The sequence below is a fragment of the Folsomia candida genome, unplaced genomic scaffold (assembly GCF_002217175.1).
Source record: "Folsomia candida strain VU population unplaced genomic scaffold, ASM221717v1 Fcan01_Sc006, whole genome shotgun sequence".
NCBI classification, from domain to species: Eukaryota; Metazoa; Arthropoda; class Collembola; order Entomobryomorpha; family Isotomidae; genus Folsomia; species Folsomia candida.
This window is the reverse complement of record NW_019091198.1, coordinates 6,536,254-6,553,215: the sequence shown is the minus strand read 5'-3', so window position 1 is coordinate 6,553,215 and position 16,962 is coordinate 6,536,254. Positions and strand designations below refer to the sequence as shown.

Sequence of the window (16,962 nt, the reverse complement as noted above, 5' to 3'; positions counted from 1 at the left end):
TTTTTGTGTCTTAACAGCGTCGCAAAGCATAATTTTAGTTAGGACACGTTAACTTTCTCCAAGAGAGTAAATAAGTCGCAGAGTTGGGGAAAGTGAGATACGAGGTGGTGTGGTGCTGATATAAGAAGAATATTTACAATTGCTTTCCAGCATAGCCCATCTTCTTGCACTGCAACATCACCAGTTTAGTTGGAGATACGAAATCATCTAGTAATCTAGCAACATTTTGTTGTACAGAACAGAATATTGTTATTATTGCAAACACGTAAAATTTATTAGTCTCTGAATAGTCTGACTGTGGTCAACAACCACTTTATAAATTGTTAACTAGTGTATGCATAAAGAATGGTGCAAATAAATGCAATACAATTATTGACACTTTATTAAGTAATTTTGTTAACTTCCCTATTCCTGGAATAAACAGTGACGATAACGAAGTGACAAGAAGATGCGTTGTTGTTATTTGTAAGTGACTCATTTATTTACCACGCCTGTTTAACTTACTGACAAGATTCGTTGGTGCGATGGTTAATACATTGTAGTAATGTTTGATAAGTGATATGGTCCGGAGAACTGATATCGAACGACTGATAACGTTTGTTTGGGCGTTGTTGTTGATTGTAAGCAAGTGTCAAAACACGATTAATAAATAATACATAAAACAGTCTGATTAATGTTTACTGAATAGCTGATTCGTTAGGTCAAATGAGTTTATTAATTTGTGTTTAAATGCCTGAAATTATCCTCCTGCAACATTACCAACAAACAAACCATTCCCTAAATGGCAGAGTGTAAAAAATACCCAGAGAAATATGTAAAACGTAAAGTGGGAGTTATTGACACGTAGGTTTACATAATAATGAACTTGTAAACGTGTTAGTTTGCCAGACAAAAGTACTCAATAAAATATACGCTTATTGTTTTTAATGAATACTCAATACGTAAAAAGTCGGAACAAATAGAAACAGCAATTATTAGACAATTGACAATTTTGGAAAGTGAGTGTACTTATGCAAGCAAGCAAGATATTGGCTCAAATATTTGGAAATCGTTACGGGTGCTATTGATAAAATTGCCAAAAACCTCAAGACATTATGCAATGCATTGTGAAACCAAAACAGTTTAGAGAAGACTCCTTGAATCAAGGTGAGTATCGATTGATAATCCGGGAAAAATTTATTACAGGAGATGAGATAACCGCTTAAATAATCAATCAGTACAAATAAATACATATGCCAATGTTATACAAACAATTGATAAGGTGTAGAAATCGATATTCTCGAGAAGCGAGAACCAAGGATTTTGAAGGTTGGGTAGAAAGTAAATTTGCATGACTTGGATTTAATATTTGGCTCAAATTTAGATATTATAATGAATCTGGTGACACAAGCAGGATACATATGTATGTATCTTAACCAAACAAATTTAAATTAAATCTGGCTAGATTTGCAATGCTAATTCCTAATAGAATATAAATCCGGCGTCGTCATCTTATCGATCCAACAATCTAGTCTCAAGTTCATTTTGAATTTTTTCCAGTATCAATTTACAACCCAAAATTATTCTCAGTCAAGAACAAGACAAGGTTGAAATATATATTTAAACTTCTGCATAAGAATATAGCTTGTTAATGAAATGATTGAATGCATATGCATATACTTGGGATTTTCGAGCATATCGGATTGCATCAAATTTACCAATGCCAAGTTAGAATTTCATTCATGTTCCACTTCAAAGATATTTTTGGCAGTTAAAACAAAGAACGTGACTTTTTTATATTTTGTATTTGATTAAATTTGCACTTGTAGCTCTTTTTTGTATTAAACCAACTATACGTTCTCGTCATAAAATTAACAATATAGTGCGGGGAATACTTCAATTTAGAAGAAAATGTAGTATTCTCTGTACAATGTTTTGTAAACTTGAGCAAATATGCGATGCCAGCAGTAGTCGTTAAGTTAAGGACTTCGAACCAGAGCAGCAGACCAGTTAAATAAGTTAAAATCATGGTTTGGTTAATGGGCCGATAAAATAAGAATGAATTCAGCATAATATATCCATCAAGAAATAAATAAAATCTTTGTTAGGGAAATCTTTGAAAAGAGATAAATATGGCTTCTGTAAGTCGTTTAATACATTCAGTGCATATTTACTCTGTTGTAAAGTGGTTGGTATTCCCAAATTGGGATGTTCATAACTCGTTTAACCCAAGGGAAATGATTAATCCAGGATTAAATTTAAAACTTGTTGATTTTTGGTGCATAAATCCAGTTAGGCTATCATTACCAGGCTCGTATTGAAATTGACATTGACGTGAGTGTTGAACTCTTTTTGTTATGCAAGTTGATTTTAGTGAGTAAATTTATTTTAAGCACAGTTCGTGTCTGTGCTGAACAGATTTGATTTGACGAATTGTGAGTGAATCACTATCATTTCAGCAGAGAAGGAAGGAGAAGAGGTCTTCCAATCGTTTTAGAGAACGCACCTCTCATGCATTCATTTCATCGCACAGTCGACGAGTTCGGTTAGCAGCTCGACGGAGTAAGTACTTATCGTGCTCAAGTCCATGTGAACTCTGTGGCATCAACAGTTCAATTGAATTCAATAAACGGCATCATTGACATCTCCGCACCATACACTCTCGGCTCCCTGGAAGTAAATAAGCTACACTTTATCCGTTTAACGAAACCTACTAAATACGTGCACAAACACATAGTTGCAACTAGTTGTTTTGGAACGTTATTGTTATCACGTGTGCTATTTTGTCAAGGAAGAAGCAGGTCTGACAACGAGGATTCCTCCCGTTGAGAGTTGTTATCCTGTGTTGCAAATTAATACCAAATTTTCAAGTTTATGTACACAGTGTGTTGCAGTGATTCATTCCTTGCAAGTGTCATAATCTGCAGGATCGGAGTTGTCAAAAGCAATCTCTAATGTTTGTCGTGGTAAATTGGATTAATTCATGGTCACAGTGACGCCAGTGAATTTCTTCGAAATAAGGTGGCATTTAGAGACACAGAGAGTGAGTTAAAGCTTATATTAAGTGCGTCAAACTGTAATGTAATCATAATAACCAAGTGACCCGTGAACAAGTATTAGCGAAATCTTATTGCACAAAATCTCATGTTGTTGGTTATTCTGCCATTATTTTTTTGCAAATTTGCTGAACGAGAAAATTGCATGCGGACTATTATCTTTATCTTTGAACCACATACATCAAGATTCAAGTTTGTCTAAACAATCTCAGACTCAAATGTGTAGTTGGCCTTGGTTGATATGCTGCATTTCATTTCACACCAGAGTTCCCGGAAATAAGGAAACATAATATTTAAGGAAAAAGGTATGTGTCTCATAAAACTGTTTGCGATGGTATTTAAAATGTACGCAGCATTAGTTCATAAAACATGATGTAAACAGTAAATTCCAATAAAATTCAAGGGAAGGGGGCTGCAAAATGTAAATGTGCTGGTCCAATGTTTACAGCAGTAAAAGTAAAAATTAAGTTATCGCATTTCATTCACAGATATACGAGTGCATAGACAATAGCTGCACTGTTATAGGGTTTGAGGTAAATTATAATGCTGTTCTACATCAAAACAGCTCAGTTTGATGGCTTCAACAATGATGAATAATGGATTGTAAAGAATGACAATGGTTTTTCCAAAATGTAGTACAATACATTGTTTACACATTTTTAGTGAGTTTATTAAGAAGCTTATTATAACCATTCAGAATTAGTCGTTTACTACTCATGCTGCGAATATAAAATATCACAAAGAGGGAAGTTGAGTATATTTTGTGTACAACAAATCGATCAAATCTCTGCATCAACGAATTTTCCTTGTTGATCAAACGAACGTAAAGGTTACCCTGACATACTGGAGGAAAATATTAAAAACGCAAATTTCTGATAGACATGCATCTACATATTTTGGCATATTTTGAAATTGATTAAACAGTGAGTCGGTACAGACTGCAGCTCAAAGTCGTATTTTGAAATATGTACATCATCATCACTCTCTAGTGAGGCCTTTGTTCTAGTCTGAAATCCTCAACCAAATCAAGGTATTTGTAGATACGTATCTTGTTTTATTAGCTGTTTTCTACTCGTACGACGGCAATGCATGTCTAATATTAAAGTAATTTGATATGGAAATTCATGGACAATGAGAAAATTGAGCTGTCAATTTCCATGACCGTGGAGAGATGGAAGTAAATACGAATATGCCAGTCAAACCGGCATGGTATTTAGTAATACACGTACATACAGCTACATACATTTATGTAGCACTTTCTAATCTAAATGTATAGCATGGAATGAGCATACGTGCCAAAAAGTAGTTGCTTCCAGAGAGAGTTTGTTATTTATTTCTACAGTTTTCCTTGGCAGTAAATGACACTTCAACTGTCATCGGAAAAATCTTAATAATTGGACATTTGGCACCAGCAGGCACGCCTAGTTGGAAGCGTGGGTCGATATATAGTGCCAAACTCCAGGATTAAACATTTTCTCCCACTGCCAAACTGCTATGCATATAAAACTAAATGTTAGAGTGACATAAAATGCACGTCTCTGACATTGAGGATGGAAAAGCTGAATTCGATCTAGGTGTCCAATTTGCGATACAAAAGCTAAAGTAAAGTTCATCGATGTGACAACTTTCCTTTCGCAAAGTCACTAATTATAATCTAAAGCAAACATGCACATCCTCTTCCTCGTGCATATGGCTTTCTCCAAATTAATGACTTTGTAAGTTACAAGTTGTAACTCGAGTTGAGCGAAATCTCGAATCTATTTATCTCTGCTGAACCTTATACGGCGTGTCGCAATTATAATTCAGCAATGATCACATTGAAACTTGTGACGGGGGAATCTCCGAAACGCTATTACTTTACACTGACTATCTTTGAATGCCTTGAAGCACCGAGAGCAACACTTCCAACAATGACGTCCTGAAATTTCATATTTAGCTATATCACCGAAAAATACTAAAAATAACATAGCACAAGAATCCTTCTACAAATCTCTTTTTTTATTTTCTGGTCAGCAGGTTTTAATTTCCAATGCAAAATAAATTATCACAATGTCCTGCAAATTTCCTCACTTGACTACTTACACTTATGACTTTACAAAATTATGCAATGTATGCATAGCTAAATCTATTCTTCTCAATAACCCTAGTACAAAACCCATATCATTTCTTTAGCTAAATTTATAAACCTCATGATAATGTAATTATGAGGGCTTTTGTCATATACAAAGTCGAATAAATATTATTATTATTATTATTACGTAGCTTACACTATGTGCATAATAGTGGTCGAAATGGTATGCTGGTTGTGTTCTATGTTCCCCATTGAGACCATTTATTTGCCTCACTTTAGTATTGTCAACCACTGTGTAAACTAAATTGAGTTAGGGCCACAACATAATGCTTTTGTATCGCAGATCAATATTTCGAGGAGGTCTAACTAGTCTTTCCATCCCGTCGATAATATCTATTATTCAGAGACAAAATTCAAGGCGAACCTTACTAACCCACTTATTTAAATACATGTATATACACACATACAATTTATCGAATATTAAACCATCAAGCTCTCCTGCACATATGCATAATAACTGCTGACGAAATGAAGATTCATTAAATGTTTTTGTTTTGATGGGTGTACAGGAACGGCTTGTGTAACTCGTAATAAGTGATGGTGGTACTACTACTACTCCTCCAACCCTGAAATTTTGACCGGTTGTTGCACATACCCAACCGTGAAAGAAGAAAATGTCAGAACCAGTCAGCATTCCATCATCGACGAGTAATACCAGGGTCACTCCGAAGACGGGTGGTGGCAGTATTTCTCACTCACCGCAGCATGAAAATAGCTCCTTTCATGGTAGCCACTTGTCCAGAAACAACACCATTCACAGCCACACTTCCTATTCTTCGCATTCTCAAACCCCACAGTACCATTCCTCAAGTACGTCGAGTAACTGTGTGGCTGCTGCGACAACAATACCGGCGACGACGTGTCCCTACAACAACGTCAACAACATGACTCCATGCAGCAGCAAGATGACGGGTAATACTACTTTTTGCATGTTTTCTTTGCAACTAATTTGCTGAAAGAAGCCATTTCTCTATCTATTTATCAATTAACTAATTCATTAATACATTCGATTATCGATTCATTGATTATTGTTGCTTATAAAACTTTGTTTAATTTTGATGATTAGGTCTTGTGACCTCTTCTTCCTCTGATTTTTCCCATTTGTTAGCAGAGCTGAAAAGGAAGCCAAGTTTGCACGTTCTTCCAAAGTTTGGGTCACATTCTCACAATAACGGTTCCTCCGAATCACTCAACAAGAGTCCGCATTCCCCAGGTATATATTCCTTTTTGGTTGTTGTATTAGTCTCGTTATTTATGTTTGCACAAGTCTGCTTGCTTTAAAACATTGACTAATATCGTCACGTCGATTTCTGTTCAATATTTCACTGCTATAATCCACCTGCCAAGTTAATTTATTATTTCGCAATTTTGGTCGGCTGACTATACTTGCTCTGAATTCGCAATCTAATGAAATTAACCTATGTAGAGAAGGCTTTTTATACAAAGAACTTTGCCTTTTTTTACCTGGAAGTTTGTCATTCTTTCAAAGTTAGTTTTTTTTCTACAGTCACCCTCCCGATGCTACTGTAACAATAGCGTCGCAGGTTTCTTTGTCAGCACGACGATGAGTTAATGGTCAATTAATTCCTAAAGTTTCCAGAGTTGTAAAACAAGTTATAGTTTTTATTATAAACTTTCTCCGTCTTCTTGAGACATTAGTATTAAATAAAAAAAATGTGTGAGAATGACCCCAACCCACCTTCACGCGTCTCCTCTAGTGACTTAAATTTCACCCAGACAACGGCTGTCTGGTTCAATGTTGCTCATCTGTTGTACCTGCCAATCTCCAGTCAACTAAAAATTTCCTGCTATCATTCGATTCATCTTTCATTTCAAATTAGATTTCTCATCGCTTGACAGGGATAATTGCGCTTATTGGAACACCGTATTGAAGATGAAAATACCGTTTTTTCGCAAATTCTTGACAGGTTCTGTGGTGGGCGAGGAAAATGCAGACGACAGCAAGGTAACAAAATATAATCTCTCCTCCTTCCTTCTCTCTGTCATTATCCGTAATTCTTTCCCTTTGAACTTTTCCATACTGATCTCTCTCTGTACTTTTCAATTTTGTCCCGAATTTAATACTTTTATATTGCGAATATAATGGTAATTTTGAAGAATCAATTTTCATCTGCTCATGTTCCATTAGTAGGGTCATGCTCGTATCAGCACTGGTTGTGAATTAGGCTAATATGTTTCCTATTTGATGTCAGAACATATTACAGTCTACATTTTCCTTTCAAAATATTCCTGTATTCAATCACTTTGAGGATAGAAGTCGGACTGACACATTCTTGCCCCAAGTACTCGTTGGGTTGTGTGATACCTCGTACATTATACATTTTCTCTAGACGGCTGCATATTATTTTGTACTTTGAAAGTTGTATAAATCTTCCCTTAAATACAATTATGTCGCAACAGGAGCTGTCTTACAAAGCGCAGAGGAAGAACTACCGCAAGGAGAAGCAGAGAGTGGCCAAGGAGCTGACGACCGCGTTGATGAAGGATCGTAGATTTAAGGATCCTCCTCCAGGTATGATCTTTGTATCAAATAGTTTGTCTGACGAAAATCCCCCACCTTGGATTAGCAAATTTGCATTATAAAAGTAGTAATCGGCCGTTTAAAAACATGAATACCCTACAAGTCAATATTGTGCAAAAGTTGACATTTTCTTGTGAAAACCACTTATACTTAACTAATTAAGATCAGATTTAAAATACGAAGACCAGACGAATGTTATTATAGGGCCAATTATTAAACAACTTTATACTCTTCGTTTTTTTTGGGATGTCCTAAGACTCTAACAGTTAGAGTCTAACTTTTGACTTTCACTACTTTGGTATGCTCCCACGTTAGGTTTTTCAATAAATCTTTGTTTCTTTTGCAACATTTTCGAAGCAATGCCCCAATTGTGTCCAAAATAGTCTTAGATTAGTAACTCCAGGGATTAATTAATATTATAGTTGATTTCGTAGGGGATCCTTCCATCACAATCTTGTCCGGAACACTCAAAGTCCGGGGCAAGCTTAAGGGTTGGACAAAACTCTGGGCCGTCCTCAAACCTGGTTCTCTCCTCTTCTACAAGGGGAAAGTTAAAGTAAGTAATAATACTGCAATCTCGTAGGAAATATGTAATATTGGTGAAGGGAGGAAATCTAGAATATCAGAGCGAAATACTGACTGTTGCGTCGCCCCATATTAATTACACTTTTCAGAGTAGTCACTGGGTCGCCACGGTGCTTTTAAGCTGTTGCAAAGTCATTGAGAGACCTTCGAAGAAAGACGGGTTTTGCTTCAAACTTTTCCACCCCCTTGAGCAGTCCGTTTGGTCAACGAGGGGTCCAGGTGGAGAAACGATTGGTGCCGTCGTACAACCCCTTCCGACGACATACCTGATTTGCAGAGCTCCCACGGCCGACGAGGGAAAGTGTTGGATGGATGGGCTGGAACTTGCCTTAACGTAAGATAGATAATACTCTTCATCCTCCTATCATAAATAAATTGATTGGAAGAAAGACACCTTTGGCTGTAGATATGTACACACACTTGGCCTGAAATGCATGAAAGTTTATTCCAATCAATCGGTGAATTTTATTGTGTCCAATAATGCCAATGAGCTAGATGACGTGGACATTACATATTTGGCAACAAAAACTTTGAAGTGAAAGCATTACCGACACGCACAGATACGGAGGGTGTCTTTTAGCATATGTACTTATTGGACTTACTCTGGAATACTTAAGTATATGTAGTTATAGTTGGAAAACACTTTTACTTTGAAAATCGATATTTATCGTTATCTTGCGCCACATTGAGCTATTTGCCTACTTATCTAAAGAAGAGTGGCGTTGTAGCTTTAAGGCTGGGTGCCGATACAGAAATTAGGACAGGTTTTCAATAGTTGTCTTGTTGTCTTCATACAGTACAGTGCACATACCACAAGAACCAGGGTATTTATTTAAGAGCAGTCTCACAAATTACTTTTACGGTAGGGTCGTATACATTACAGGGTTTTGAATCATAATAACGCAAGCAGTAGATGGATTAGATAACCTATAAATTACTTATTCCTGTGCAATTGTAATTAAATTCTAGATTTTCTATATTTCAATAGGTGTTCGTCCCTGCTCGTTAGGTCACCGCGTACAAGTGATACAATGGATACAAGTCATGATGCAGGTTTGTAGTAAAATAATAAAAATAATATATAGAGTAAGCCCTTATTTGTTAACCCGCATTCTATATGATTTTCAGAATGGTGCCCTTCGGACGCAGAAGAAAATAACCGGACTCGAAGTAACTCTGAAAAATCGGACAGTGACACCTCTCACATTGAAGAGGCTATCGAACATGATTCTGATGATGACGACATGTATGATGAGAACGAGGACAGACCAGCCAAACAAAGTATTGACGACCCCATGAGCGCGCAGGGCTTGCGAAAGCGAAGAAAACGGTATGAATCTAATCAGCAAAGTTTTGAAGAGACGACTCCAGCAGAAACATGTTATGCCCACAAAGTTGAGGAGGAGTTTGCTCATGTAAGGAATCTTTAGCACAATTTTTTTGGTTAAATTTTAACCTCCCAATCTTTGAGATTTGATTTATAATGTATGTATACATACATTTTTTTCAGACAACTGGAGAGCACTCAGAAGTTTTGGGAGATGAAAACAAATCCTTGCTTTGGTTCCTTGTAAAACAAGTGCGGCCTGGAATGGATTTGTCTCGTGTTGTGCTCCCGACCTTTATATTGGAACCTCGGTCATTTCTCGATAAACTTACGGACTACTACTATCACGCCGACTTACTTTCTCAGTAATGACATTTTGTCTATTGAAATTTTTTCTTGATCATAATCCTTGTTGATATGCGTGAACAGGGCCGTGCTAGAAGATGACGCCTTCATTCGTATGAAATCCATCCTTCGCTGGTACCTCTCAGGTTTCTACAAAAAACCAAAAGGACTCAAGAAGCCTTACAATCCGATCCTTGGGGAAACTTTTAGATGCTACTGGTAAGATGGTGGGGAATGTTTTTCCTTAACTAGTCACCACAGAGTTGAGTTTTCTCCTGTGTTTCATTTTGCTCTGTCAGTAGTGGTGTAGGAAAAGTAGTGGTGAAAATATGACAGCCAACATGTGCACAACTTTCATAAAACTAAACTTAGTTGACCTCAATAAGTGAATATCTAACTTTTGCAATGACTTGCTTTTAGGGAACATCCAACGGGTTCTCGAACCTTTTACCTTGCAGAACAGGTAATGCATAGTCTTGGAAAGTCAAAATGAGTATTATTTAAGTAATGTAATTATTGTTTGGAACAGGTTTCACACCACCCACCAGTTTCTGCATTTTATGTCAGTAACAAAAAAGATGGCTTTGTCATTTCTTCTGCCATTTTGGCAAAATCCAAATTTTATGGTAAAGTTTTGTAATCTAAACTACTATAATCCCGTGAAAGAAGTTTTAAAATATAGGTTTTGTATCACAGGAAACTCTACTTCTGCTATTTTGGAAGGACAAGCCACGCTGACTTTGTTGCCAAGAGGGGAGGCTTATGTCGTAAGTTCTGACAATATTGATAGTAAATAGCACTAACTAAAGAGTGTCTGTTTTGCCCGGTTTGTTTGTAGATGACCATGCCATACGCTCACTGTAAAGGGATTTTAGTGGGGACGCTCTCTATGGAACTTGGTGGAACAGGTATAGGATAATATAATAATTTAGCTCTTGGAAATAAATGACTTGCATATATTATGTTTTATTTTGACCCCCAATAGTTTCGATCGTTTGTGAAAAAACTGGCTACTTTTCTGAGCTTGAATTCAAGTTGAAGGTAAGATCAAATTAATTATATTCAAAAAGCAAGTAAATTCGAAACGTTTACACTAATATTTCAAATCTCAGGGATTTCTGGGTCGATCTGATACAACCAACACTATTTCTGGTAAGATCAAGCTGGGTCGGGAAACAGTAGCAACAGGTACGTAGGAGCAAATATATAATTTTCTTAATGGTGAACAAATCAAAAACATTCAATATGTATGGTGACACTATGATTTGATTAATTTTCTAGTTGAAGGCCACTGGGACAACAAGATTGTAATGAAAGATAGGCAGACCGGGGTATATACATTTTTTTTTAAATTATCACTTAAAGGAAACTTTACTGATGTCAAACTTTTTTTGTAGTGTGAAGAAGTGCTTTGGGAAGTAAATGATAAAATTCGAGCACGACGCCTTAAACGGTACACTGTTCCTTTGGACAAGCAAGAGCTGAATGAATCTGAGCGGAAGTGGATTAAAGTGACCGAGGCAATTGTTGAGGACAACCAGGAAGCGGCTACTACAGAGAAGACCAAGCTGGAAGATGAACAACGGAAAGCGGTAACTGCAAGAGTAGCCACAAACAGCTCATGGGTCCCGAAAAATTTTCTATACGTAATGACTTCACAAAAAATATGCTCTACTTTAAATTATCACTTTTTAATGATTCCATAAAATTTGTTGCATAGGATGGTAATACATGGCGTTACAAGTTTGAGGATTTGAGACCATGGGATGTTGGAAATGATCTGATGGAGTTTGAGCGTGTATGACACAATACAATAGAGTTGAGTGGAGAAAGTGGAAATGTCATGGTTTTGTTTTACGTTAATTTCAGGACTACATGGTTCAGGTTCACCAACGCCACAAGACTCCCATCATGAGGGCGTCCTCTCTGATTTCCGTGGACAGCAAAGTAAAGACTTTATTTGAGAATTTGTGTAACTCTGAAGACCCTGCAAGCGGAAGCAATCCTCTTTTGGGGTCTTCTTTGTCCAATAGCTCGCCATCCCCTGACTCTGATGAAGCCTCCGGTGTATGTTTTACTTATTTTTGTTTTATTCGGTTTGTGTTGTTGTTATATTTCAGTTAAATCTTCTTTCTATGTAGGAACGATTTTTGTGTTTCAGTTTTCTTACTTCTTAACATACTAATTATTTTACCTATTATTTTTTACTACTTTGAAAATTACGTATTTATTTGAAATTCGGGTTTGAGTTTCGTCTTATTAACCATCACATAACAACACGAAACCCCTTCTATATCTACTGAAATACATTTTAATAATTCCAATAAATGTGCATTTAATATCAATGGCTATTCTTTCAGTGTGATATTAGACGGGACATTCCACCAGATCAAGTTGTTCCTGCGTTCCATCAAAGGTATTGAAAGTTATTTACTTATATTACTAGTTATAATAGAACTACCCTCACCAAAATTTTCGATTATACAGGGAAAGTAACCGACAGCTAATCGACCTCTTGCGACAACTTTTGGCCCGACAAATTCAACAGTCCGAACAAATAGAAGAGCTCCGAACTACCGTGGCAAGCATCCAAGCGAAATTGGCAAAACCCAAACTCCCCAAGGATCCATTTCCAGTGACCAATACAGTTCTCGCCGTGGTTTTCGCCGTAGCTATGCAAGTCCTCATGATTATGTAAGTTATTTATTATCCTAAAATCTACCCAATAATATTCGTATTGTTACCTAATTTCCTTCCTTTGTGTTCACGTATTTCAGCTATTGGTTTGGAGACGGGAAGCTCATGCCAGATATTAGCAGAAGAAAGATGTAGAAACTTAAGCGCTACTTTCACCATTTATGGGTTAACTGCATTACCTCACCGCCACTACCTCCTTTATGGATCTGATTTTTGTAACACATTCTGATTAACTGGAGCTTTATTCATTTCCAAGAGATGAAATTGTAATCTGTCATTTCACTATACATTTTGTAACCAACTAAATTCCTAGTATTGACTCAACTGTTAAAAACAATGTCGAAAAGAGTTGATTGAATTACTTATTTATGTTCAATTGTACACTGCACTAAATGCAAAATTATACATCGCATGTGATATCATAGCATTTGCTGGACTATTTATTATTGTTATTATTATTATTAATGGCATGATTATGACAATGTAATTTTAACGATCTTACTTGATTATTATTATTATAATTATTATACGAAATGAACATTAGTCACTCTCTAACGGAACGAATAATGGACAGAGACGCCACGCCCCACATTCCATTTATATAGTAACTGTTATCTCAACACTCTAAAGGTATTTATAAGTGGTCAATGGTGACTATGCGGTTATCATCATATGTAAATTTTATATTATATCGTTTTAGCCTAACAAATTGCCATTTGCAAATTTTTCACAAGCGTTTCTCTCTCTCAAGCCACTTTTTATTATCGTTGTTGAGGAATGGAAAACTGTCCAAGTAGAAAATTTTACTGCTGCTAACTAGTACATACTACATAATACAAACATGATGTCTATGTATACACCCACCACCACATTATTAGTCGATAGAACTAGTCATGTCGCAATTGATTAATTGGCTAATCCTAAAATCTTGTTGAATGTTGTAAGTGTAAGCATCACTTTTCTGCTTTTGTACATCTTCTTGTGCAACAACGTTATTGGGAATTCTTACTCTCATACATATGCAGGCTCAAATCTCGACTCTTTCTAATTCTTAGCAATGCCAGGACAATTTTAACTTGATAAGATCTGATTATTATGCTTAATTTTACTTGACTTCAATATATTCTTATCACACGACTTATATTTATTGTTACGCCGAAATACATACATAAATTTAATAAAAAATAACTGAAAATAACAACGAAACTTTGTTCAAAGACATTTTATTATTTTATAGTTTTGATATTTCAAATAAACATTGGAATGATACAGGAAAGGAGGGTACGATTTTGAAAGAAATAAAAAAAGAAAGACCAGCCCAATTAATATTATGATTGCACTCGTACTGTAATTTAAACTATACTAATACTTAACAATCATGGATAAAGTGAGGAAAATTATTTATTTTAAACCATACGTATTAAATTGGCATGACATGACACAAGTGCCATATATTTTTTTAAATCATGAACTAAACATTAATTATTATGACCTTTTTATTATGTTCGTTTGAGTTTTACTTTTCTTTCAATATAAATTGTTGCCCCTATTGAAGAATGTGTTTCAGATGGATGCGGGGAGCAGAGGCATGCATAGGTTGTAAAAGTCTTTTTTACTCCAAAAATTATTGTCCTTCCAGCCAACCCACCCTTTGCCAAGAATAGTTTTCAATTCGTCTTTGCCAGTGTAGTGGGGGTCCAGTACCAAGAAGTTGACGTCAGTATCCGAATCTGGTTCGCAACTAGCTCCGATTATTGTGTGAGCCAAAACCCCACCGCCCACCATTATTGGCGTTCCATGTATTCGAAAGTGTGATTGCAATTCATTGATTCTGAGAAATAAATGATTTTAATTAAGAATACGAATTATAGAGACCCCATAATTTTGTAAAGTGCTATGTTGTAAACCTTGATGCCATTTCACCACCGCTCGTAAGTGACATGATCCGACAACTCACACCTAGTAGCGCTTCTAACACGAAAGACACTTCTGTTGAACCGATCCATTGCTTCGATCCGATAAAAGACTGTGGCTTATCACCCAAACTGACCTAAAAAAATATAAATAATTTGTAGGAAACTATATACAATTAAGAAGCCTAACATAAATGTTTGCTTACAAGGCATTCTTGTATCTCCTTGTGAGATGGCACGTCCCTTGATGTAAATCCTTGCAACCGAAACCAACTAACTATACTTTGCAAAGATCTATACGCACATCTAGAATAAAATTATTTAGAACATTACACCTTAGATTTGACAATAACCTCGTAAAACATACTAAAAGTATTGCCAAAGTATGACCTACCCCCAACCATCATCATTGAAACCTTCTTGCATGTAATGTCTATATTCATAATGTCCTTTTACCAGCTCTGTCTCACTAAATTTAGGGGTCAAGGACACATGAGGGGATATCAAACCTACTAGGGTTTGAAACAAGGAAGCTGGCTGACGGAAAAATGGACGGGTTTCTTTCACAAAAAACAAGTTGTGTAACTCAAGACGAGTCTCCTCTACAAATATTTAAATAAGTCGAATATTATTAGTAAAAGTTGGGTAATTATTATTTAATTATTATGATCTTACTTAATTTTTCCAGACACGTGTTTTGAGGATATACGATAGAAGTGAAATGGTTTCCAAAGCCGGGCCAAAAGTGATAAACCTCAGGTTTCTCTGCAGATATGGAATTCACAAGTTGCTTTTGAATGCAATTGGAAAACCCAAAATCTAATTGATTGCAGACGGCGAGGTTGAACTGTTCGTATAATTGACTATTTCGAGCATTCATTGGAATAACAACCAAAACATCCAAGTCTAAATAGTGTTCGAAATATTTACATGATGCACCTAGACAAATATAAAATAATTTCTAATTAGAAATTATACCTTTAATTTCATATTGTAACCATCATCATTTTCAATCTTCAACACAACTTACTTTTTTCAAACACGACCACCAGTGGGCTGTTGTCCATGTTACTCTTAGTTTGATCAAAAAATATTTTGACTTCTACTAAAGAAGCAGGCGGCAAATATCTCACAGTTTTATCTTTGGTCTCTGTCTCTTGTTTAAAAGACTTTAGCAAATCTCCAACTTTTCCTTTAGTGTGAGATGTACTTTCACCGTTGTAGTCAGTTGTAGAGGAAAAATTTCCGTCAGGAGGAAGAATGAAAGCTCCTCGCTTTCCAAACGAGTATGCTGCTTGATGTTGTACTTTCGACTAAATGATTTTGATTAAAAACACAATATTTTTAGTAAATTTAAATTATTCGTAGCGATGATTTGATCATATTGATATTAACCTTGGCTGAGGTGAAACCATTTTTCAAATCCGGAATTTCTAGAAGACTCGTGAGTAGCAATTGTCCTTGCAGCCGGAATGTTGTTACTTGCTTGTTCCAAAAATCTAGTTCCGACACCACCTCAAGATTAACCGGGGACAGGAAATCCAACCCTGTTGAGCACACAATTCCCTCATCGATCGTCACCTTCAGAACAATGGCGTGCTCAACTTGGTCCAGGGTCTGAAAACGAGGTCATACTATAAATAATAAGCACATACACAGCTAATATCTTGTCGTGATGTTTTAATATTAGCTTTCTTACTGCATAAAGGTCTTGTGTCTCATCCGAGTCGAACTCAGCAATGCCAATTAAGGTGATTCCATAGGGGAGGGTGCTGCAGGCCAACTCCAGCGAGTCGTCATTGTTGTACCTGACCACGGTTATTGCGACAGGCGTTTCTAGCCCCTCGAATCCTGCTGGCAACCCATAGATCAATGCATTTAATAATGGTGGACCTTGTAGCAGCTTCTGTATAACCAAATACAACATCATTAATAAAAATCAATTCTTAAACTAGAAACTAAACTATACTTATCAAATTAATAATTACACCCAAAAACTTACGTCATGCAGGGTCTGGAGAATTTCAACTTTTTTAATTGGGCTCGACTTGGTGGTGGAAATGATTGGGCGTATAGATGACATTTTATTTTATTTATGTTATTTATCACTAATGATTTAGTCAGGTTCCAAAAATTACGAGTTTATGCTCAAGTTCGATATCTTGCTATTTACAAGAGTTCAAATCAAAATTATAACCAAAATTATACAATTTTGTACTTGTACAGAACAAAGCCTTTGTCGGCCCGATGCTGCGCTAATAAAGTTTCGAAAGAGAAAGTCACATACAAATTTTGTTATTCAGCTGTCAACAACCAGATTGAGAGTGTGCATAGTGTATGAAAGTCCTACTTTCAAAGCAGTAGACCATGTTCAATAGACGCGCTTC

General features: G+C 36.2%; 2 protein-coding genes across 8 annotated transcripts; one reads left to right on the top strand and one right to left on the bottom strand.

Annotated features, from left to right (window-relative positions):
* The first annotated feature begins 154 nt into the window (after nt 1-154).
* On the top strand, nt 155-13,847 carry LOC110851537 (oxysterol-binding protein-related protein 8). Of its 7 annotated transcripts, none has more exons than XM_035852651.1 (24): nt 155-1,146; nt 5,676-6,078; nt 6,233-6,379; nt 7,008-7,132; nt 7,588-7,699; nt 8,131-8,264; nt 8,383-8,627; nt 9,282-9,346; nt 9,422-9,708; nt 9,804-9,985; nt 10,050-10,184; nt 10,386-10,428; nt 10,495-10,591; nt 10,662-10,732; nt 10,804-10,873; nt 10,951-11,006; nt 11,078-11,153; nt 11,247-11,296; nt 11,363-11,611; nt 11,686-11,763; nt 11,835-11,912; nt 12,326-12,381; nt 12,453-12,659; nt 12,743-13,847. In XM_035852651.1, exons 2-24 carry the CDS (start codon nt 5,781-5,783, stop codon nt 12,795-12,797), a joined length of 2,916 nt encoding a protein of 971 aa, XP_035708544.1. In that variant the 5' UTR covers nt 155-1,146; nt 5,676-5,780; the 3' UTR covers nt 12,798-13,847. The 7 variants fall into 7 exon arrangements, with proteins under 7 accessions (XP_035708544.1, XP_035708542.1, XP_035708539.1 ...); XM_035852649.1 differs by having other exon boundaries at nt 158-1,146; nt 6,278-6,379; nt 11,835-12,032; XM_035852646.1 differs by having other exon boundaries at nt 158-1,146; nt 11,835-12,032.
* A 22-nt stretch (nt 13,848-13,869) lies between these two features.
* LOC110851539 (ufm1-specific protease 2) lies at nt 13,870-16,917 on the bottom strand. The gene is made up of 9 exons (XM_022099360.2): nt 16,578-16,917; nt 16,275-16,481; nt 15,971-16,192; nt 15,606-15,888; nt 15,251-15,514; nt 14,970-15,177; nt 14,782-14,881; nt 14,570-14,712; nt 13,870-14,493 (listed from the first exon to the last, which is right to left on the bottom strand). The coding sequence occupies exons 1-9, from the start codon at nt 16,656-16,658 to the stop codon at nt 14,226-14,228; spliced, it is 1,776 nt and encodes a 591-aa protein (XP_021955052.1). The 5' UTR covers nt 16,659-16,917; the 3' UTR covers nt 13,870-14,225.
* Nucleotides 16,918-16,962: the final 45 nt, after the last annotated feature.

Coding starts and splice junctions, on each gene's coding strand:
- LOC110851537 (XM_035852646.1), top strand. CDS start 5,781: ATGTCAGAACCAGTCAGCATTCCATCATCGACGAGTAATACCAGGGTC. Junction 7,700..8,130: donor ATTTAAGGATCCTCCTCCAG/GTATGATCTTTG, acceptor TTAATATTATAG/TTGATTTCGTAGGGGATCCT. Junction 10,185..10,385: donor GAAACTTTTAGATGCTACTG/GTAAGATGGTGG, acceptor ACTTGCTTTTAG/GGAACATCCAACGGGTTCTC.
- LOC110851539 (XM_022099360.2), bottom strand. CDS start 16,658: ATGTCATCTATACGCCCAATCATTTCCACCACCAAGTCGAGCCCAATT. Junction 15,178..15,250: donor CACGTGTCTGGAAAAATTAA/GTAAGATCATAA, acceptor AAATATTTGTAG/AGGAGACTCGTCTTGAGTTA. Junction 14,882..14,969: donor TTCAATGATGATGGTTGGGG/GTAGGTCATACT, acceptor ATTTTATTCTAG/ATGTGCGTATAGATCTTTGC.